At 43.5% G+C, this 24120-nt stretch overlaps 1 protein-coding gene across 4 annotated transcripts in view; it reads left to right on the forward strand.

Moving 5' to 3' along the window:
• The first annotated feature begins 3328 nt into the window (after nucleotides 1–3328).
• The window catches only part of ZNF451 (zinc finger protein 451), an 88626-nt gene continuing 67834 nt past the window's right edge, over nucleotides 3329–24120 (forward strand). For 2 of the 4 annotated variants that reach the window (XM_070360880.1, XM_070360879.1), the window contains exons 1-3: nucleotides 3329–3582; nucleotides 3945–4028; nucleotides 11739–11819. In XM_070360880.1, the coding sequence (XP_070216981.1) occupies nucleotides 3562–3582; nucleotides 3945–4028; nucleotides 11739–11819 (186 nt within the window). In that variant the 5' untranslated portion in view covers nucleotides 3329–3561. Of the gene's footprint in view, nucleotides 3583–3944; nucleotides 4029–11738; nucleotides 11820–13241; nucleotides 23595–24120 lie in introns of those variants that run through there. The other 2 variants (XM_070360881.1, XM_070360878.1) reach the window with 2 other exon arrangements.

A 24120-nucleotide genomic window follows, 5' to 3' on the forward strand; every position in this document is an offset into this window, starting at 1 on the left:
ATCAAGCTAGCTTTCTCTAACTGCACATGCAAAAAGAACAAGTTTTGGAATTTCAAAAGAGTTTCATCTCAACTGATTTTTTCTGGAGCCTAATGAATATTGTGACCACATGATGTTAAATTATTTTTTCCTTATTTATAAGTTTATAATTATTGGTTGACCAGTCTGCAAAAATTTTCTAGGGGTCTGTCAGATGAAATTCAAGGAGCACTTCTCATGTTGAGTCAAATTATTACTACTATATACTCACTGGCAAAACCAAAGGAAACCAAATCCTTGCCAGCCAAACAGAAGCCACAAAGCAAAAAAAAAAAAAAAAAAAAAAAAAAAACTCAAATAGCCCAAGGCTTAAATTGGCTTCCAAGTCCCCCTAAGCCTGTGGCCTTAGTCCAAGTGGCACCTTACAAACAGGATGAAAAAAATCCTCCAAAGGGAACATAAGGTTCGCCAGACAGACAAGGTCAAGTGGCCTCAGAGTGTATGCCGGAGGACTTACCAAAGTGCTGGCAGAGGTGTCATGACATCCAAAATGCTACTTTTCTCCTTCCTCAGAATATTTTCTCAGCAGGAAGTCAGGACTGTTGTGGGCAGGAGAGGGGCATGTCCTCAAGGGAAAGGTAGCTTTGGCAGCTGCTAGGGAAGCCTCTCTCCTATCTTCCATCCCTGCCCCTATACACCAACTACCAAAATGGAAGTCTGGATATGATTGGGAGATGGCCCTGTGGTGGGGGAATGCCTGGCCATTTGGCCTCCAGAGGCATCTCCCAACCACCCTCTGTCCAACCACCCCCCCCCGGCCACCCCCCCCATCTCCAGAGGCTGGCTTGGAGAAAAACTCAGTCTAATCAAGCCTAGCAGCCCCACAGGGCCACCTGCCCACCAGTCAATCCCAGACGAGCCCCCAAAATTCTGTTGCCAGAACTCAGCCTCTGTTCACTGGTGCCAAAGAGAAACATAGAGAGTTTTGGGTGCAGTAGAAAAGGGTAGCTTTTATTGCTTTGCCAGGCAAAAGGGGCCACAGTGAGCTAAGGCCCTCAAGACTGTGTTGAACCATCCTTCCCCCGCCCCACCGCGGGAGAGGTAGTGAGAAGTTTCAGTGTTTAAGGAGAAGGAAGTGATCAGCTCAAGGACAGTTCTTGGATTGGTTGGCACCAAGGTGAAGTTTCAAGCATCTCCAATTTTGTTTCAACCAGTTCACGATCTATGTTCTTGTGGTCAGCAATTTTTATCTGGGGATGGGGGGTGCTGCTTCCTGTAAAAACAATCTAGGAATATGTGTCAGGTCTTTATATCCTTCAGGGAACTGGGAGTTTGGTAACTGTGCTATGTGGCAGAATTATAGTCTAAATTGTTACCAGTTCCTTAGCCCAACAGCTATTCTTTGTTTCTACATCTTCACATTTCCCAATCACTAACTCTTGAGTCAGCATTTTGCTTCAAAAGGCAAGGACACAGGGGTTTGTACAGTTTCGAGGGTATGGGTGAGTCCAGAGGTCAGGCTGGAGGGGTGGCTTAGGTGTTTTGCCCACCCAAGTGGTGCTGTGTGCAGGGGGCATGTACAGTATCCTGCTTTTGCTCTGGGCTCTTCAGAAGTAACAGTTGAATTTCTTGGTCTCCTTTGTTCAGAATTTGCCCTACCTGTGCTTGCATTTTTAGTCCCATTTAGTTTCTCTGTATTCTGTTGCTATAAGAGAAGCACGTCGAGCTGCAAGCACTGCAGCACTGCAACAAAGGGTCCCAGCCTGTCCCATTCTTATGTCGGTAAAAGTGAAACTGTTGGTGGCTCAGTTCCTTCTGTCAAGACTCTTTGTGACCTCATTGACTTAGCCAGCTAAGCTCTTCTATCCATTGGAATTCTCCAAACAAGAATACTGGGGTGGGTAGCCATCCCCTCCTCCTGGGGATCTTCAGAACCCAGGGATGGAACCCAGGTATCCTGCATTGCAGGCAGGTTCTTTAAGTTCTGAGCCAAGTACATGCCAAAGTTTAACCATTCCATTCCCAGTCAATAGACATTTAGATGTTTTCCAATTTCTGCTGTTACAAATTTGTGGTAAATAAATTTTGTGTGATGGTTTTCCTACAGATTAAATTATGTCCTCACGATAAATCCTTGCAATGAAAAGGATTGAAGAGTTATGGTCATACTTGGGCTCTTGTTTTCCAAATTTTACCCATTAACTCCTACCTACAGTTAAAGTAAATTTTCCACTGAACTCTCAGAAGCACGTTAGAAGAATTCTAAATATAAGTTTTGCATAGACATTTAAAAATTTTAGAAATATTTACTTCACATACAACTTTTGGGAAACACAGCAAGCAGGTCTCTCATTTTCAACTTGCTTCTACAAATTCTCAAACTTACGATGTATAAAAGCAATTGAACTCATAAAGTCATGGTGGAAATGTGGGAAGTACAGAATTAAGCAATAATTACTGCCTGTAACAGGTAACAGATGTTGGGCATGCATGCAGACAGGCAACAAAAGCGTCTAAGAATTTTCCAACTTAAACTCTTTTCAAAACCTTCGAGTAGGTATTTTTGGTAAGGCAGTAAGTGAAAAAAATGAGAACACATATCTGAACATAAGTGGACTATTTTACAGGTTTTTTTGAGTGTGAACACTGGAAAACAGTCAACTATTCTATTTCACTAACCTACTACCTGAGAACATCTTTAAAAGTTCGATATAGTATCACTGGTCTAGGGCCCAAAAATACAGTTGGCTGGACCTCGGGTCCTAGACGTACTGAATCAGGGTTCTCCAGCCTTGCCAGGTTTCTTCAGGTCAACCCTAGCCTTCCTCCTCAGGTGCGTCAATACAGGCTCTGAGTGGCGGCTGACATGGCGAACAGGTGAGCAGGATAAGACTGCCTCAGATTTCTATTCTGATCTTCAGCTCAGTTCAGTTTAGAGATTCTGATCTTAGTCTTCAGCTAAACAGCCAGATTTCCGACCCGTCGAAGAAAAAAGCACTAATAAATTAGTGCTGCATTAACACTCAGCCTTGAAGGTTAAGATTTATCAGTGAGCTTCGCTTCCACAACAACACAGAACCCACGCCTACGCCCTCCTCTCCATCCTCGTCCCCCTCCTTCCCTGTGAAACAGGACGCAGCCAGTCCTCCGCCCGGCGAGCGACAGTGACGTCAACCTCAAGAAGCGCAGGAGGGGTCTTTTCCCCTCCAAGGGTTAGGGTCTTTTCCCCGCGCTGTTCCAATGCCTCTTTGGGAGGTTTCGGTGTGGGCGAAACTACAGTTCCCAGCAGCCCTTGCGTCGGGGGAGTTGGCCCGAACTACAGTTCCCAATGGTCTTTGCGGCGGGGGCGGGAAGCCTGGGCGGCGCGAGGGAGGCTGGGGGCCGCGGGCCTAGCGGGCTGCTCTTCCCGGGAAGCGGCGTGCATCCCTTTACGCCCGCGGCGTCGGTGGCTCGGCGGCGTAGTCGGCGGCTCAGCGGTCACGCGGCGGCGGGTCACGGCGGCGCGGGGCTGACGGCCGGCCGGGCGGGGGAGGCGGCCGCGGAGACCGCAGCGCGGGTGCCGGCAGGCGGGCGGTCGCAGAGATGGGAGACCCAGGGTCTGAGGTGAGTCGCGGGCTGGGCCGGGTGTGCTGGAGGCTCAGAGGGTGCGGACTGGGCCTGGGGGCCTATGACCCGGGATCCGGAGCCTGGGGGCCCAGGGGCGTGGGCCTGGGCCGGGGGCAACAATGGCCGCCCGGCCCGGCCCCGGGGCCGCGGCTGGGCCCGGGCGCGGCGCGGGTTCCGAGGCCCGTTGGCCCCGTGGGCAGGCTTCCTTCCTCGGGAGAAGGGGCCGGCGGGGGCCTGCGGTCCCGGGACTGGGGCTCCGGGCGGTCTCCTCGAGAGCTCTGCCTTTTCATTCCCTTTGGAAAAATCGCCTCCTGCGAGCCGTGGCTGTCTGGATAACCGTGTTTTGGCTTATTTTATAGATAATAGAATGTATCCCTCCAGCTGGGCCTGAGGCGTCCGAGTCAACCGTGGAGGAAAACGAAGATGACATCCAGTTTGTGAGTGTAAGTAGCAGCGGTATTTGGGGTTTTCCGAGTCAGAGATTGTGCGGGACAAGCCGCGATGTGATTTCCCCTCGCCTGTTCACTCATCGTCCAGCAAACGTGTGGACGTCTCATACCGACTGGACACTTTGGAGCAGGTCACAGGAGCAGGTATCAGACTGGACAGTGTGGAGCAGGACACAGGAGTGGGTATCAGAGTGGACACCGTGGAGTAGGGCACAGGAGTGGGTATCAGAGTGGACACCGTGGAGCAGGCACAGGAGTGGGTATCAGAGCGGACACCATGGAGCAGGACACAGGAGCGGGTATCAGAATGGACACCGTGGAGCAGGGCACAGGAGCGGGTATCAGAGTGGACACCGTGGACCAGGGCACAGGAGCGGGTATCAGTGGACATCGTGGACCAGGGCACAGGAGTGGGTATCAGAGTGGACACCGTGGACCAGGTCACAGGAGTGGGTATCAGAGTGGACACCGTGCAGCAGGACACAGGAGTAGAGCGTTTGCCCAGAGAGAGGTCTCGGCTGCCCCCTTAGCCATCCCAGAGACTGGCCTGTGGGCCTGTTGAACCCTGGATCATGCCTCCCCCTCTCCTTTGCACATGGAGCCGCTGGTGTGCACAGGGTTCTGGTCTCCTAAGACTGTGTTTGAATTGAGACCAGAGTAACTTCTGCAAGATGGCCCCCAGGTTAGGGAGAAGGGGCGGCTAGTGAGGGGGAAGGAGGCGGGCTGCAGGAGGTCAGCATCAGAGCCTGTATGTCTCTGTAGAGTGGAGGCAGGTGCCCTGAAGACCTCACTGAGCTCTGAGGTCACCCTGTTACATCACAGTCCCGCAGGCCAGGTTCACAGTGAGGGGCCTGCATCACAGGAGCATCCTGTATCTTTCTGTGTTTATCCCCTTCTGACAGAGTTTTCAAGCATGAGGGAGGGGAAGTGTGCAGAATCCTGCTCCCCGCTGCAGACCTATGGAATCAGGATTTGTAGGTAGGGCCCAGGAATCCTCATGTTGTTGCAGGGGTGTAGGAAGCTCTGAACACAGTTAGAAAAACATTGGTTGCAATAACCGAAGGAGGTGCTGTGATATATTTGGGGATAATTTCCACCTCAGACTGTTAAAGTTTTATAAAGATTCTGCTTAAAGTAATATTTTAGTATCCTCGTTAGCTGGAGAATTGTACTGTAAAGGATTCTTTTTGAATTCTGCACTTAGTTGAAGTTTTGTTATTGAAGGAGTATAATCTTTCTTTTGGAGAAGGAAATGGCAGCCCACTCTAGTGTTCTTGCCTGGAGAATCCCACGGACAGAGGAGCCTGGCAGGCCATGGTCCATAGGGCTGCAGAGTCGGACATGTCTGAAGGGACTAAGCATGCATACACGCAGTCTTTCTTTAATTCCCTGTCGGATGTGTATTTGTGTATTTTGGTTCTTGGGCAGTTTTAGTTTTCAAAGATTGGTTATTAAACAGTGTCCTCTATGTACCCCAACATTAGACCATTGTGATGATCTGTTGTGCTGTGTTTCAATGAGTTTGTTTAGGAATCTTTCACAAGATCTTTTCTTGGCTTTTTTTGCCTTTGCCCCTCTATGTGGTATGCTGTCCTTTTCATTTTAAATTTTTTAAGTTTTGGGGGATGGTGGTAGAAGAAATTGAACTCTGAAGTTTGTTTGGCTCTTTAGGATAAATGTTTCAGGTTCTCCCTGAATATGGCAAAATTTATGAATGGAGAATATTTACTTTGGCATTTTGTGGAAATTAAAGAGGGACACACTTCTTCATGAACTATAGGGCTTACTTTGAGAGTCACAGATGGACTCTACAAAAATAAGATTTAAATATATATATATATATGTACTTTGTGGAATGGAGAATTGTATTGTAGCTTGTTAGTACCTAATATAAGCTTCTGTTACTCTGAAGTTGAATATTCTTTTAAGTATTACTTTAAATGTAGAGGATCTGTTTTATCTTTGTATCCAGAATAGAAAATACACAACCAATGTAATTGTGTTCAACTTGATCCATTTTGTATTCATCTCTCTTTCCAAATATAAGTTCAAAGGTTTGCTAGTTCCAAATGGATAAGTGACTTACATGTATTAATGCAATTACAGTACCAGAAGAAACCTATTACAAACATTCCTTCTGCCTTTTTGGTGATAAAACTTCAGTGACAATAAAAACACATTAGAAACAGAATCTTTTACTTCACTCTGTAACCCAGTCTATATCTGACAGCTCTGGGTATTGCTTGTTCAATAAAGATAATGACTAGTTCTGTGCTTAAGATTTTTCAGATACAAAAAGCACACTGTGATGTTTCTTCTTGATTTACTCTGGGTTAGATTTATTAGTTCATTCTTTGTCTAACTCTCCCATCTTTAATCCGTGTGTGTCCACCTAGTGGTACGGTAGTCTTTGTGTGGTTTGGAAAATGCAGAGTTCAAAACTAAACTTAGCATGCTGAAGGAAAGGAAGGCTGTAGATGTGGAGATGCAAAAATGAGCCCTTTCATTTAAATTTTATTGAAATACACATACAGAGAATTGCACAGTTCGTAACTTTACCCTCTGATTTTTTTTCAGAGCCAGCACACCTGTGTAAACAGCGCTTAACTCAGGAGACAGAATGTTATCATAAGGTGGTGGTTTAGTCGCTAAGTTGTGTCCGACTGTTGGACTCTTGCTACCCCGCTGACTGTAGCCTGCCAGGCTCTTCTGTCTGTGGGATTCTCTAGACAGGACTACTGGAGTGGGTTGCCATTTCCTTCTCCAGGGGGTCTTCCCGACCCAGGGATCAAACCCCAGTCTCCTGCATTGCAGGCAGATTCTTTACCAACTGAGCTATGAGGGAAGCCCAGATGTTACCATACACACTTTTCATTTAGGTTTTTTGCTCTAATTTTCTAAGTTAGTGATATTTCCTTTCCCTTTTTCAGCCATCATCTTTATTCTCTGCATCCTTTGAAACTGCGGATATGTTAGTTAATTTACTCCCAGAGAACCGTGTTAACTTAGGGCTAATGACATGATCTTTCACAGATAAGAGATATACTTTAGATAAGAAGGTATCAGAACTGCTGAGGCAGCCTGTTATAATGTTGGTAACAGCACGTGAGGTTTAGGCTTCAGTCAAGATGATTGGTGTAGTGTGGAATCATTGAACATGTGGAAATAGGGAAGAAAATCCAGGTATATTTTCATAAATTATTTCAAGGGGTTTTGGACAAATAGGGTGGTTTTTGGCTGAGTGTCTTGGGGTTGTAACTAGCTCAATAAATGTTTGAGCTCATAATATGTTAAGTCCTGAATAAAGTACTTTAGAGCTGCAGAGATTAGCTGTAAATAAATCCTGCTCATAAGTGTCAGTGTTTCAGTGTGAGAGATGAGATAGGGAGGAGGACTTTGTAAATAGTTGTAGGAGAGAGTTCTTTTATAAAAAGTACATGGTGCAAAAAAAAAAAAGTACATGTGCTATAAAAAAAGACATGATTTTCGGTTTGTTACTTTTGCACAGGGAGCATTTTGTGTTTATATGTGTTTAAAAGGGTAGTTTGAGAAGAAACAAGTCATCAAAATGAGAAAACAATTATGCTTAGTTCTGGAGGATACGTTTTTTGTTTTTGTTTTTTAAATGGAAGAGGAGCAGTTGGGACAGATAGTATAGATTTTGAATTGTGGACTAAATTTGAATTAAAGTAGGCATTTGGGAATCATTTGAAATGTTTGAATCAGGCAGGACTGTAGAAGTTCATTATGTCTGGAACTTTTCTTTGTGTGGGAAAATATATCAATTATTTAGGGTTTCAGATTAGATTTTTGCATCTGTGCTCAAATTCATGTTGTTTGTTTTAGACTGAAGTAGACTATCTGCCTTTTCTGTAGACTGTATTTTAGTATATTCATGTCACTTTTCAGTTAGTAGGTAATTGGTGTTGGCATTGTATGAGAATCAGTTTTCTAATAACAAGATGAAAGCTTTTTTGGAGAAGGAAATGGCAGCCCACTCCAGTATTCTTGCCTGGGAAATCCTATGGGCAGAGGAGTCTGGTGGGCTACAGTCAGGGGGTTGCAAAAGAGTTGGATAGGACTTAGCGACTAACCAGCAACATCATCTCATAGAGGTACAAAATTAAAGAAATAGAAAACAAATTAAAGATGAAAGCTTTTTATTTCTTTAAAAATATTTTTTAAACCTTAGAATATTAAACCGTGTTCCTCAGAACAGAAGCTGTTTTGCTTCTGCCTGTGCTCCTGCCCCTAAATTGTTTGGCCTTGGAATAGAATTCTTTGACTTTGTTACTGATATGGAGGGAAAGAGTTGATAGATGGAACAAATTTAAGAAAAAAAAATACCTTGTGATCAGAGAACCACATGCGTTTATACTTTTTGATATAAGCAGCCAGTGTAAACATAATAAATTACCTTTTCTTAATATTTGTATTATAAACATTACTGTTTGGGGAGAATTAATAACTTATCTTTTGGTCAGTTTTATGAGTTATTCAGAGTTGGGAACAAGAGCAGATAGTCTTTTTGCTCATATTAAAGGAGACAGTAGCTTATCTTATAAGCTTAGGACATAAGTATTGATTTAAAAGTAGTGTGTATACTTTGGACTGGCTCAGAGTTGGTGTGGCCACACAGCCAGCGTTGTGATTACAGAACCAGGGGGCCTCACTTAGTTTTCTCCTTTGTTACATGGCATAAAAGCCAAGGAGTGGGGGATTGAATGGAACAGTGTACATGGAAAGTTTAGCACCATTTCCTGAATGGGGCTCAGTGACAGATGTTCCCAACTAGAGTGAAATAAATGGAGGGCCAAAGGGTTTTGATTCCTTAGGTTCATTATGATGGAAGCTTGTCCATATCCACTGTAAAAATTAGCTGTAGTGTAGAGTGTTTGTAAGTAGTATTTTCCTTTGGGATAGTTACCTTCTGTTTCTTCTGCTCAGCCTCTTCCTTTTGGGGTCTGAAACACATGCTGTCTTCTTCTACCTGTCTGTCACTTATAACTCTGTAACACGCTTTGAGTAAATGAATAAATGACCCCTGCTTTTTCTCATTTATGGGCCTCAATCCTGATTGTTTTATTCTGCTGGGAATCCTAAGTCGTTGTCGTTGAGTAGTTCAGGAGTGGGCTTGTGTCAGTGTTGTGGCTGACCCCAGTGGGGCATTTCTGCTGCTCTGATCTCTCCTTATTCCTGCCTTTCCTTCTGTTTCTGCAGCTACTTTTTCATCATTTGTGACCATTGTCCTGATGATGGTGGTGTTTTCTGCCTGTCCCATTGTGCTCTGTGCCCTGTTAGCCTGTCATCTCCCTTTTTTCTCTACCTGCTTTCCCTTCGTGGAAGCTCTGCCCCAGCCTCTGTGTGTTCCTGGTTTCTGGTAGCTCAGGGACTTTCTTGGTGTGCTGTCTCAGTAGGCATGTAATAAAGTTCCTAATGTACATTTCTTGAGGAGAGCAAGCTATTATAGTTTTTCTCCTCCACTACCTTCTTGACTTGACTGTTTGACAGTCTTATGCCAAGTGGCAGGTTTGGGTCTTAAAGTAGGTCATCCACCTCTGTGATCCCACAGAGGAGAATATTCTTCTTACCCTCTTTTTTTAAATGTCCATTTTTACAGTTTAGGCAGAAATCCTGATTACTTTATCATGTGACCCTTGCCCAGTTTTGCTGTCTGGTTTTATCTTAGCGGCTGAATCACCCCTCTGTGGGCTTCCCTTGTGGCTCAGTTGGTAAGGAATCTGCCTGCAATATGGGAGACCTGGATTCGATCTCTGGGTTGGGAAGATCCCCTGGAGAAGGGAAAGGCTACCCACTCCAGTGTTCTGGCCTGGAGAATTCCATGGACTGGATAGTGCTTGGGGTTGCAAAGACTGGATACAACTGAGCAACTTTTCACTTTCACCTTCACCCCACCTGCAGGGAAAGCATTTTCCTGCTTGGGGAGGGATGGAAGCTGGCAGAGAAGCAAGCTGTCTGTAGGACTGGATGCCATGTCTCAGAGAGAGGATCTTTACCTAGATGTTATCCTCTGTCTCCTGACCCCAGGTCTTTTTCTGTTAGTTTTTCAACTGAACATATCACTTTGGCTTCCCAACAGCCATCTTTCCCAACCTGAGAAATCTTTCCCCAGCCCTAATCTCCCCTGTGCTCCTTTCTCTTTTTTCAACATAGACTTTTTGAAAGAATAATCACTCTTGGCCTTTACTCCTCATTTTCTGCTTAATGTTGTAGTCTGACTTGTATGCTCATTACTTTCTTGAAAGTTGCTCTCTCAAAGACATTTTAAAATCTCCTTGTTGCTAAATTCTGTGGCTTTTTTTTTTGGTGCTCAGTATTTTTGGCCACATTTGCATTGATACCTTTTCATTGAGGTTTTCTCTATCTTTAGGTTCTTTGGATTTGTGCATTCCTGATTCTCATAGATCTCTGATTACTTAGCTCTTCTTAAATCTTAAAATTCCATCATTTCCTCAAGAACCTCCTCGAATTTCTTCTTTGTCCTCTTTGCCCTCCTTGGTAATATCATAGTTCCAGTTTAGTTCTAGAGTTAATAATTTTCTAGGGGAGCAGCTTTCCAGTCTGCATTTGCAGTAATGTTCCTGTACCCAGACTACAGGCCTGCATTTCCAGCTGTCTGCCAGTTGCCTCTGTCTGCCAGTTGTACATCAACCCATTATGGCCAGAAGAATGCCAGCCTTCCATCTCCATATTCCAGATGTATACCTTTTATGTGACTGTTGTGTAGTCATTCAAGCTTGAAATCTTAGAGGTAGCTCTGACTTCTTGTTATTGTTTGACTTCTGTTTTTTATAGTTGATTATTTTTTGGTGTTTGTTTCCATCTCACCTTTGTATCCTTTTGTATATGCACCATGAAAGTGAAAGTGTAATCACTCAGTCATGTCCAACTCTTTTCGAGCCCATGGACTGTAGCCTGCCAGGCTCCTCTGTCCATGTAGTTGTCTAGACAAGAATACTGGAGTGGGTTGCCATTTCCTTCTCCAAGGGTTCTTCCCGACCCAGGGATTGAACCTGGATCTCTTGCATTGTGGGCAGATTCTTTACAGTCTGAAAAAAAAAGCCCTTCTGTTATTTTTGCCATCTCTGCTATTTAGTGTTGCATTGTTATGTGTGGACTGATAAATTATCCTGCTCCTGCTTTTCTTGCTGCCATACTTCTCTGTGTGATTGATGTTATTCCTATCTTAGTATTTATTGATTGCCTTTTGCCTACAGAATAAGATCTAGGCTTTTAAGTTTCACGTTCAAGACTTGGTCTATGGTAGAGTCAGAGTGGATGGAAAGAAAAGATGAAGGAGAGCCAGGTTTGATGCACGACTGCAGGAGGCTGAGATACAGCCCAGCTTCTAGTCAGAGATCCCCATCTCATCTGAAAAGCATTGGCTTAGAGTGTCTGTGTTCTTGCAGCACCGTTCCCGTGTTACTAATTCTCTCCCCAGGGAGTCAGCATAGTCCCAATACCCTTCGTGGCTTGGGCTCTTTCAGGTTTTATCATTTATTAGTTATGGACTCTGAGCATTTCCCTCTGTATTTGTTCTGATTATTTTGTACCACCCATAAGGTTTCCTCTTCAGAAGAGTTCTCAGCAGTCAGTCCCAACATCAACAAAAAGGATTGCCTTAAATGCTAATTTAGCTTGAGTAGCTTTGCATGATTTGTTAGTTTGTTCGTTCTTTTCTAGGAAGGACCGTTGAGGCCTGTTCTGGAATACATTGACCTGGTCAGCAGTGATGATGATGAGCCCAGCACCTCTCAACGTGAGGTGAGTACATTTAACTTGGGTTTCTTCGCTTTTCATAGTTCAGAGATGTCCTCTAAAGGAAGTCATCAAGTCAATGTTTAGGCGCTGTTGTGCTCTAGGAAACGGCCCATTTCTGTTGGAATAGCCCTGAGAGGTAGTGCAGGGAGTCCTTAGCCTGGAAGTTCTGCTTCTAGCTTTGCTCCTCTACTTTGAGCGAGGTTGTGAAAGTATTACATGACACAGGAGTGTCCTAAGCCTTGAAGGTGGTATCTGATGAAAGGGAAATGGAATAAAACTGCAATATTTTTGGCACCCTTTTCCTTTCCTGTCTTTCCTCAGATGCCCTATAGAACTGGATCCTTTTCTTCCAGAACCACGTGGCCACAGAAAATTTATTCTGTTTGGAAAAAAGGCTGTGAGAAGTTCCTTTAGAAATGGATTGTGGGGAAGGCTGCTGGGTCATTTAGGCATTGTCCCTCTAACCGCCTCTCCCCCTCATATTTGGGGTTCTCTCCGAACTGTGGTTTTTTGGTTGTGTGTTTGACCCTTAAACAAATCCTTCCCTTACTCTGAGAACCAAAGTAACTGAGCCGTTTTATCAGTCTTGTCTTGCCTTTTTTTTGTCTTAGCCCGAATTTCTATTACTGGACTGTTTTCTTGATGGATTAGAGGACTCCTGGCTGTGTGTTCAGGGTGGCCTATGATATACAAGGGATTGGGACTGGGACTTACAATCAAAATACCTAGGTTTTAGTTCCCGCTTAGCTCCTTATTATTTTGTGAATTTGGATCAGTAGCCTTTCAACTTCGGTTTCTTTATCACATAAGAATAATAACCTACCTCACAGGGTTGTTGTGAGGATGCAATAAGGTTACAAAGCTCCTGAAAACTACAAACTGTAGAGGAGAACTGCCCACCTGGAAAATTTTGTTATTTATGGTCAGTGAATGAGAATTTTTAAAGGGACCTAAAAGTGTCTCTGCAATGGGGGACTTTTAGAAATATTTTTTTTTTCTCTTCAGTGGAACTTTTCCATGTTCTCTCTGCCATTATTAACTTCTGCTTATTGTCTTACACATGTTCAATGGGATTTTTAAAAAAACTATTTTCATCAGCAGTCTTGTTACCTCTTATTCTAACATGGAAATAAGCAGCAGGCTAGGATGGCGCCCCTTGAACTGGGCTTGTTTTTGTTCTTTTTTCATAGAGTGCCAGGTTAACGCCAGTAGTTGGTATTGGGCTTTTGGGGTAATGAAACTTGTGGATTTGACTTCTGTGATCCCCTTGCTGACCTGAAGTGGATTGTATGTTTCATTGTTAATTATAATAATTTAAAAAGTTGAGTTCTACTTACTGGACATGCATCTCTGCACTTGAAAGTTAACATATTAAAAGCATATTTTCTTTCTTCCTTGGTTCTCTTGTTCACGTGGATAACCCAGAGAATGCCTGAGTCTAAGGCGCCATCCTCAGAGAGTCGTCGCCCAGAAATGTGCTCTGGCTGCAGGGCTCCTCCTCCCAGTGGAGACAGCAGCTCCTCCTCTGGGCGCTGCGCCAGCAGTCCTCAAAGGATGGTTTCTCACCCTTCTTCCGTTGAGAACCCATTGGAGACCCAGAGAAATGATCACAGTAATTCAGATATTAAGATCTCTGAGACAGAGACACTTGAGCCATCACAGAATTACCAGAGTCTGCCTCCATCTCCACTCCTGGTGCCCCAAGAGTCTATGGCCTCCTCAGAGGTCAAGGAGGGTTTGCCCGTAGAGTCTCCAGCTTCCCAGCACGGGCGGGATGCCCTCCTGTATCTCCAGACACAGGTGGCTGAGATGTCCCGAGTGATACGTGACCTGCAGTCCAGGAGCTGCTTCCGATTTCATCATTCCCGCACAGGTGAGGCCTCCTCGGTTCCTTGGGACATCTCCACCTCCAGAGAAGAACAGATATCCGCAGTCGAAGAAGAGGCTGAGTGCAAGTCCCCCTCGGCCGACGACAAAGGGCAGCCAGCTGACCCGAGTCAGTCCAGCTTCACAGGGCTGTTGAAAAGAATGGAACAGAGAGGTGTTATCAAGAGAGTCACCTTACAGTCAGAAGCAGAACCGTGTGAGGGGAAGCCTGACTGTGTGACCTCCAAGAAGCGCTTGGTCCCTCCGTTGCATCCTCTTCTGAGAATTGCCACCGCGGAGGTTTTCAAAGACCCTGCTGATTGCCATCCCTCTTCTTTCATGGGACACAGGGTGTATCCTGTGGCTAAGGACACCTCTCCTTTCCAGCCAAATCCCCCAGCAGGGGGCCCCATTGTCGAAGCGCTAGAGCACAGCAGGAGAGGAGGCACCACGTCACCCCTGGATTCCACCTCAAAGGAGATGGAGGTCATGGGCTGCAGGTTCTACCATGCTGCTTCCATCGCAGCCCGAGCTGCCAGCTACATGGCCTACATGACGCAGTATCAGCGTAAACTCTGGGAAGACATGGAGGACCTGGTCCATGACCCCGAGTTTGATCGTGGAAAGGCAAGATGTATCATATCTGATGGCATGGATGCAGGCCTCTGGCAGCTGTGTACTACCAGGGACATAATGGACTCTGTGGTCAGAGTTATGGCGATGGCAATAGACTACAGAAGGCAGGCGTGGCTTCGGCTCACATCCCTCACGAAGAAGACCCAGGAGAAGATCTCACACTTGCCCTTTGATGGTACTTGCCTCTTTGGACAAGATGTGAATGCTGTTGTTGCAGAAGAAAACAGTGTGAAAGAAAACGACTATAAAGACCACAGTAAATACTATAACCAGCATCGATGCTTCTACAGTCACGACCAGAAAGCACATTACCACAGTCGCGGGTACTCCCGAGGGGACTGGTACAGACCTCGCAACCACCCCTATAGACACAGAAAAAGGGCAGACTCTCCGGAACGCCATGGGTACAAGAATTAGTGACCCATTCACGGTCTGCAGTGCAGCCATGCACAATGCCCCCTCCCCCACAGGACACTGAATACGTGTCTGGGATGATCACAGCTGACATTGAGTTCTAGACTTTGGGAATGAAGTAGATAATACAGAGACTCGTGCTTTCTTGGCCAAGTGAGCAGTAGAGACTTTGAGTTGGATCGAACAAAGGTTACGCATTATTTCTAGTCCAAAATAAGTTTAGAGGTGGGTCCTCAGGAATCCAAATCCTTTTATGATTAAGGAAAAATATAAAGATTTCTTCCCCCTCAGAAAACTCTCACTGATAAACTGATGGCGAGCAGGTTTTGGATCTGGAAATAACCTATTATCTCTAACACCAGAGGCAGATCATTCATTTTTAGGTCATCAGTGCTTCCGTGTTTAGGCTGCCATTTGTCAGATCGTCACAACACATCTCTTTGTCCACAAAATGACAAATGTGTTTTAATCTCTCTGTATCAGGGTGATCAGCTCACCAAGTGTCCATACTACTGTCAGTCTCTGTAAGACTTCAGAATCAGCCTTGAAGCTATATGTCAAGAACTGGAATTCAAATCAAAATTTGCCAAATCCAGTCCCTGCCAGTGGTGTGGCTGGATATTCTAGATCGGCTGTGAACACCAGCTGGAAGAAGACTTTACTGTGATATCTCTGTGGAAACTTTCACAGTAACTGTCTTCACCACCCAGAGCTACACAGAATTAATCATCTGCAGTTGTCACTCCCAAGTCTGTCAAGCATCAACAAGCTGTGAGACCTGATCATGCTGTTCTTGCAGGATAATCTGGACATTTCACCAAGATGACCTTGACTGCTTTCTAAACTTTAAGCTTGATGATTCATCAAGCTCTAAAAACAAAAAGAGAGAGAGATTGCATATTAGTGCCCTGGAAATCAAGGATTTTACACCGTCTCGGCATGCAAAATCTGAACTCTTGAAAGAGCAAGAATTCCAAACATGCCTGATAGTCTGGTCCTCTGATTGTAATAAATGGATGCTATCAGTCTAGATTTTACTGAGAAATCCTTCAGATTCGGAGTGTAACTGTGGATGTAGTAAAAAGTACATTTCACACACTTCCCTTTCTAGATTCCATTAACGATTTCTTGAAAGTCTGAAGTCAAGACTTCAGTGATGTGTTCTTGGTTTTTTCGTCCCTTAACCTAGTCACACTCTACCATGAGAGACAACTTACATTTTTGTTCCCAGCTCTTCGAGGTACTGTTTCTCCATCAGACTGGAACTGACAGCAGATACCTCAGCTAAACATCCTATAGTGTTTTTATCCTGAGGCAGTGGCTGTGTGGTGTCCCAGCCCTTAGACCCTTGTCTTCACAGCGTGACTTCAGAGATGGAGAAGATGCCAAATTGGAGGGGTCTGAATACATCATCCAGTATTATTTGCTTGGCCAAATAGAAAAAAATTTTATCAATAGACTGATAGTTTTGTAATTTCTTGGTTTGTTAAGCATCTGCATTTTTTTCTGCTTCCCGTAGTATTTTGGGTCCACTGTCAGTGGACTCCGACACCGCTTTCGCGTTCGTGTGGTTTCTGTTCCTTGCCTGCACAGTGGTGCCTGATGTTTTCCTGGTGTTCCACTTTTTAACGGCTTGTTGGAAGGCCATCCTCTCTCCTCGTCATAACCACCTTCAGCACACTTTTTGTCTGCTTTTTCTTCCTTTCCTTGTGTGTGCTGTAGCAGTCAAAGATGCATATATCCCTACTTGGAAGCTACTTTGTCAGATAATTTCAGGGATAATTTATAAGTGATTCTGATTGTCGTATTGGTAGATGAAGCTTAAGTTGCAGTCTTGATAGTTTCCTCTTGGCAAATTTGGTCAGGGCATATTTAGAGTTAACATTTACCTTTAATTTTTCTGTACTTTTCACCAAGTTTTACTAACACTGTTTGAGGCCCATGCTCAAAGAAGCTGTCCTTCAAACTGAACCCTAGAAGAGCACTGATAACTGGCTGAAAGAACCAAAAGCCTAGGAAATCACACGAAGATGATAATAGTTCACAATATTTGGCCCACTAGCTCAGCGGCCTCACGTGCCCTTGCCGTGACCTTCTAGTTTCTTCTGTGAAAGGATAGCCGTGGGAACTTGAGAGAGAGAAAGACCTTGACACTCCACGATGGCTGCCCGAGGTGTTCCCAGTTAGCTGAGGCTTCTTCACACTGCTTCCGCTTCTCCATTTCTCTCCATCCCTTCCCTGAATTAGGTGCTGGGTCACAAATTTGGTGATTTTTGAGAACTCTTATTTTCCAAAATTTGAACTGGAATTAATGGTGCTTGAAGACCTGACTCTGAGACTGCTCTGGCATTTTCACCTAACCTGCTCTTCCTTTGAAACTTTTTACTTTTAATGGTGTTTAAAAAAGGACGCAATGTAGAATTTACCATTGTAACCAGTTTCAGTGTACCTTGGAGTAGAGTTAGCTGTGTTCACTTCGGTGTATTCCTCCTTTCCTCACTGCTCATAGAGCAGCATTTCTTTTGTCTTCCTTCTGCGTTATGTTTGTTGCTCCATAGCAACAAGATAAGTAGCATTTCTTTCCCACTGTCTGATTGATATGCCCAAGGACCTCCATAGGTCTTCCCTAAAAATGAAAAAGTATTGAGAAATCATCCAGTTAGTGGTCAGGTAGCTGACTTCTGAAGCACGCGGCCATCTCGTGGGGATGGAGCAGAATGCAGTAGAGTGGGAGCAGGTTTAGTTGGAGGTGATGCGATTGACTGCAGAAGAAGCGATTGACCTGCTTTTTTATTATTGCTATTTTAAAGTCTTTCTCTGGCATACTTGAATGAAGATGATGTTATAAAACTAAAAATGGGGACTTGGTCTAGGGAAACAGCCGCAGTAGTATTTGGAACTCATGATTAGTCAGATAACAGGTTTTCAGGTCACGTCTGCCGTGTGCAAAGCCAAGATCCTCCATCAGGCCAGCCTCTGATGTTTGAACGTCGCTGGGTTTTCTAGGAGGCCTCACGGTCATCACAGGTTGAGTGATGTGGTGTTCCTGAAAGGGATGCATCTAATGATCCTTCTTTAAAATGTCATTGTTTGACTAGATATAAAATGTATGTGGAAACTAAGATTTCTCGTGTTTACTGTGTGTACACAGAAATACTGTTTCCATTCATTGTTATATGAAGTGCCTTTTTGAATTTTACACTATTGTTTAAAACAACATTTTAATGTCTTGCATGTCGCTGGTGATATTTATGTGAATTCTGTATAGTGCTTTTTTTATCTTGTAGTTTATGCCTCATCTGTACAATTGCACTATCTAAGGGTACTCTCCTTCTGAATGTTACTTTATTTTCATTACAGCACTGTTGATGCATTTCAGAAGGACTTGTAGAGTATGTCCCCCCGCCTTTATTTAAATAACTTAGCAGTAGCTATTTTAGTTACTAGTGATTGGCTCAGTTTTCTGGGCATTGAGGCAGCTTTGTTTTCTGTCTCTAGGTTCTAGGTTTCTGATTGAAGCATTTGTCTTATGTCTAACCTTGTTCATAGCCATAGTAACACAGCTCATTTGTAAGTGGGTGTGTTGCTTGGTAATAAGAAACAAAGATATTTGGAAATTAAAGTATATTTGTTGACACTTTATCTTTTTTTTTCAGACTGTGTGACAGCTTATCAGTGTAATTGCATTTAAACTTATTATTATTATTTACTGTGTGACAGCTTCTTTATGTATTATTACATTTATTTACCTAGCCCTCAAAATAACATTTTGAGGAGAGCATAAACTCAGGCTACTTGGGTACTATTTAGTATATTACATTATGTTACATTACCATTATACTAATAATTTACTGAATGATGCCTAAGTGTCCTGATTGATAATGTCCTTAAAGGCCTGCTCCATCCAGGATAACCTCTCAGGTACTGTAAACAGGAGGTTGGAATCAGCACAGTCCAGAATCTCTTCTAGCTATAAACTTGGATACAGAGTTAAATGACATGGATGAACAAAGTTAAACGCCACATTCAGTATTCTTGAGGATACACTTAATTGACTGGGATTCTGGTGAAGGTTAGAAATTAAGGATTAGATCTTTGCAGAAATAGTTTAAAGACTGCAATAACTGAAAACTTTTTTTTTTAATGGCATGAGGCATGTTTTGCCCAGACTTGCACTGTTCAGGTTTCCTTATCTTTTGAAATACGCCATTCTTAGTGGCTGGTCCTGTAATTGACTGTCAGATCTGTATGTCTCTCCTGCCTGTCATTACCCGCTTAGTTGTTTCTCCACATATAACTAGTTTTGTAAACTGTTAAAATATGTTGTGGAATTTCTCTTCCTGGATGAGTGCTGAGAATATTGTTTTATTAAGTCTTTTTTTCTTGTATTGATTAGTGGGGTGGTACTTTTGTATTACTTTTCTTTTCATCTGCTTGACTTTATAGGGATGAAAACCTTTTTTGTAGTAGTGTTCAGTGCCATTGAGATATTACTGGAGATTATTTGAGTTTCTCGTGTGATATATCAGGAAGTGATCACAGGCCAAACATGTATGTCGTTTTGATGTTAGCATCTCAGTTATTCTTTGTATTGATCTTTTCTTTCCCTTTATGTAAACCTCTTAAAAGGATGTCTTATCTTCCTTAATCTCTTGATGTAGATTATATTTTTTATTCTGCCAATCTCTACTAACCAGGATTTTCATGTGGTTTTGTATGTTTAAATGCAATGCCTTCAGCATTATTTTAAGAGGTTTTCTAGTTCTCTCTTAAAAATGTCTTTTTCTTAAAAAAATAAAAGTAGCCAATTCAGTCTCATACTACTCGTTGGCTATTGAATTTCCTCAGTTTTTAATGCCTTCTTATTTCCTGATAGTACTATTTTCTCATTTCTGTATAGTCTTCACACGCATGTATTGCTATACGTAATTTGTGGTCAGTTGCATCTTTTCTCTCTTACCAGAAATTTTAAGTTCATCATCATGAACTTACAGCACCGCTGTCACATGTACTGTGTGTGTGTGTGTTGAGTCACTGAGTGTCCGACTCTGCAGCCCCATGGACTGTAGCCCGCCAGGCTCCTCTGTCCATGGGGATCCTCTGTCCAGGCTCCTCTGTCCGGGCCATTTCCTTCTCCAGGGGATCTTCCCAACGCGTGGGTTAAACCCGAGACTCCTGCATTGGCGGGTGGATTCTTTACCACTGAACCACTAGGGAAGCCCTGACATATTTAATACCATATCTTAATCGGTTTTCTCTAGGTTGTAAACGCTTTACTGGTTTTGTCATGTTAACTGTCTATTTCAAATGATCTGTTGGATTTTCTGATGTCTTGTCAATTCAGTAAGAGTTCTCAGGTTGTCTGTAGTTTTTTTTAGGACTTTGGAGATCTCTCAAGTTGCATTGTGTTTTCTGATATTCCTGAGCAGTATGTTTCTTGGTAGAAGTGATTGTAAATGCATTGTATCTGGTAATTAAAAAAAATCCTTTGACTTTAAATGCTTCAAGTGTTATCTTATAGGTTCTGTTGGTGGTCCCTTTGTAAGAATTTCATAGCTATTTTTTCCCCATGAGCTATCCTGTGCTTTCTGTTTCCTTTCATTACCCATAAAAGTGGCTCTATCAAGCATTCAGTTTTAAGGGCTACAGTTAGACCTCTTGTTAACTCTTGCTTTTATCTGTAATGCCTGTGTTTCACACTTCCTTGACGTGCTAAAAGCATTATGTCTGAGATCCATGTATCTATAGTGCTTTTATTTAGTGAGGCAACAGTGGTGTGGGTGATGGGGAAAAAGACATTTTCCAAGTCACTAAACACAGTTTTAAAATTTCAGTTCCATTAAAAAAAAACAGACATTTAATCACAATAAGCTTCTTGCTTTCAAGTGTGTAGCCCATTCCCTTCTGCCTTGGGTAGAACACAGATAATTTAGTCTCATTTAGATTATTAGCACAGCTGGATGTTTGTTGCTTTGTCTAATGGCTTATAACAACTCCTGTTTTCTTTAACTTTTGACAAAAGTTGTATTTGACAGATGTTGGAAGCTCCTTGATAGTATTGGGTATAAAATGTTGTCTCCCTGCCTGGGAAGGAAGTAGAGGGGGGAACCTCCATCAGCAGAGCTTCTGTGTATCAGGCACTGTGCTGGCAGCGGGGACTCTTGAGGCAGAAACGCACCCTTATTTTGCAGATAAGGAAGTGGAACTGAACGTTAAACGATTTGCTCAGGTGGCGGAGCTGAGCTTCGAGTTTGCGCTCTGTTCTTAAAGTCTCCACTCAGCATTGTGCTCGGTGGCCTCTGTCTGCTTTTCAAGGTGCCGCTTAAAGTCTTAACCTCCCTGAGAAGCTAATTTGTCAAACAACTAGCCTTCTCCTTCCCTGGATTTTGTGTTTATGGCTGTACTGTCATCCCTTATAACTTAATGTCTTCATTAAGTAATTCCTGGTTATTTCATTTACCTGATCAGAAACCTTGGTCATAGTGGACAGTCACGCTCACACTGAGGTTTTGCTGAGGTGGTTCTGGTTGTCTTCTGTTTCATGGATTCCTTATTTGTATCCTGTTCATTGTCAGCACTGATCATCTCCGCCATGGTTCTTGATGCTGTTTTTTATCTTTGTTGTACCTTTTTTATTGGTTATACTCATTTTGTCTCAGATACATACTTAAAATTTTTTAAAAACTGGTCTCTTGAGGATATTGGCTTAATGAAAGATGGTGGAATGATGTTAAGCACGTAGTGTTTGAATTCCAGAGACCTTGATGTGAATATTAGTAAGTCACTTATTCTCTGAGACTCAGTTTTCCTACTCTCAAATGAGATAATAATGCCTGGAAGTACTTTGGAAACGTCACAGCCTGATATAAATTGCCTTTAGTGGTTATACTGTTTTTGCCCACATTTATAGATTTCTCATAACCATGGGATGGTATTAATACAGATTCTCTTGAAGATGTATTTAATAGTGTGTAATAGTTCATGTCGTCACATCATGCTTCCCTCTTTATGGTTTTAAGGCTGAAATATTAAGCTGCATATTATACAAGTCCAACAGTGGATTAAGGTAGTGAGAGGTATATTTAAAGTAAAACAGTCTCTTAAGTGCAAGCTAAGAAATGCTCATAATCAACAACAAGAAAAAAATTAAAAAGAATGTAGAATGAAGAGCTAGGATGTGTACGTATATGTATACAATTTTTTGATGGATGGTATTTTGTCTTTTTGTGTCTCTGATAGAAACAATCTTTTTATTTGTAAACATCTTCAAAACCTGTTATATGCAGGCAGACCCTGAGGAAGGTCTGTGGGTACTGTGAATTGTTAAGAAATGGTCTATTCTCTTCAGAAGAGAAGGAAATGCCAACACAATGTAGTTGTCCTGTTAGAGGAACGCCTGTGGTGAGACTGGGGCAAAAGAGGGCTGTCTGCAGGGCCCAGGGAAGCTTTTCTTTACCAGATGCTCGAGCTGAGGCTGGAATGTGACTAGAGAAGAGTGAGTGGGGCCAGTGGAGGAGCAGGAGCCAGGCATCAGGTGAAGGCGCCAGTTGTGTGCACAGTGCGGGGCACACGGCGTCTCTGCTTTCAGAACCGCGGAGAACCGCCTTAATGGGCACAGTTGAGGAGATCGGGTTGAAGAAGGATAAATTCCCCATGAGAATGTATTGGTTCTTACGTGTTCAAAGTGTACTAAGATGTATGCTGCTGCTAAGTCACTTCAGTCGTGTCCGACTCTGTGCGACCCCATAGACGGCAGCCCACCAGGCTCCCCCGTCCCTGGGATTCTCCAGGCAAGAACACTGGAGTGGCTTGCCATTTCCTTCTCCAGTGCATGAAAGTGAAAAGTGAAAGTGAAGTCGCTCAGTCGTGTCCGACTCTTCGCGACCCCATGGACTGCAGCCTACCAGGCTCCTCTGTCCATGGGATTCTCCAGGCAAGAGTACTGGAGTGGGGTGCCATTCCTATGGACATTTAATTCCTTTTCTCCCTTAGACTGAGCCGAAGGAAGGCTCTCAGATAGTGCAGCAGTCACCCACGAGGTTCTGGCGCTGACCGCGAGCAGCGGCGGGGATGAGCCGGGAGCCACCCCCGGGGAGGCCGCCCCTTCCATGTAGGCCAGTGTCTGCAGGGCCAGCTGGGGGCCACAGTCCCCATGTGGCTCGCTCCCTGTGCCCTGGCCTGCAGATGACCTGAGGGTGCGCTTGGGGAGGGAGCGTACTTGTTCAGAATGTAGCTTCGCTGGCGGTTTGAAGCAGGGACTGTGCCTTGTGCCGGTGGCATCTCCAGCAGCACCTGGAGGACACTCTGTCAGCTTCCTTTTTGTCTTTTCCTCTGCTTTGGATTTCTTTCCCTGTTCTGGTTGCCCCTTTGACCTCTTCTCTCCTCTCCTCAGTTCTCCCTTTTCAGTACAGTGCCAGAGATAGAGCAGTGGCCCTCAGGATTGAAGCATTCTTAACTCCCTTTTGCTTTGTTACAACTTCGTAGTAGGAGATGCTTAAAAATTCTCCTAAGTTCCGAGGTGGTTTTGGGGGGTTTGGGGGGGTGGGTCCTGTATCAAAAGAGAATCAGTCATTCTTCCTGGGAGGGGAATTTTATAAATACAGATACTGGTGATTAACCAAAAGACAAGGTAGGAAGAAGCTTTTTGAACAGGTTTGATAGTACGGCCTTCTTCACCGAGTAGTACTTTACAGAATATGGTGTATCTGTATGTGTGTTTTAAAACTTGTTCATATAAGGCATATGTTCCATGTACTTTGTAAACAATAGTTTGGGGGTGGGAAGGAAGTTGCTTTGTACAACAGGATTGTTTCTTGGGTTTAAAGCTTTGCTGCTGGAGTTGGTAAATAAATATTGTACTGCTTTGCTGTGTTTATTTCTTCTGCTCTGTCTGTATTTGAATATAACATTCTTGAGAAAAATTGTTGCTTTTCAAGATGTTATTTGGGAGTATAGCTTCAGGTACAAGATAGGTACAAGGGGATTCTGGTAAACAGAACTTACTCTGGGGGTATAAAGCTCATGAGACCAAACCATGGACCCAAACTTTGAAGGACTGATCAGTGAGAAGCAGGCTTTGAAACTGGAGTTTGTGTGAAGTAAGGCATTGTTTCAGGAATTCTCTTCAGCCTGTTGAACTGAGAATGACTTGCCCTAATTCCTGATTAATATGTTTCTGTTATGTTTGGGCAATAATGTAATGCAGTCATTGTACTTCTAGAGACGAAAAAAACCCAGAGGGAAAAAGTTAAATACAATTTACTAAGAAGATTATGTTCCTTTTAGAGACAAAATTTCCACCTGCTTTTGTGAAGGATAGATGTTAAACTTATATTTTTAAAAGGTAAAAAGTAGTGATTTAAACCAAATCCATTGCATTTCCCCTGGG

The sequence above is a fragment of the Bos mutus genome, chromosome 23, assembly GCF_027580195.1.
Source record: "Bos mutus isolate GX-2022 chromosome 23, NWIPB_WYAK_1.1, whole genome shotgun sequence".
Classification (NCBI taxonomy): Eukaryota; Metazoa; Chordata; class Mammalia; order Artiodactyla; family Bovidae; genus Bos; species Bos mutus.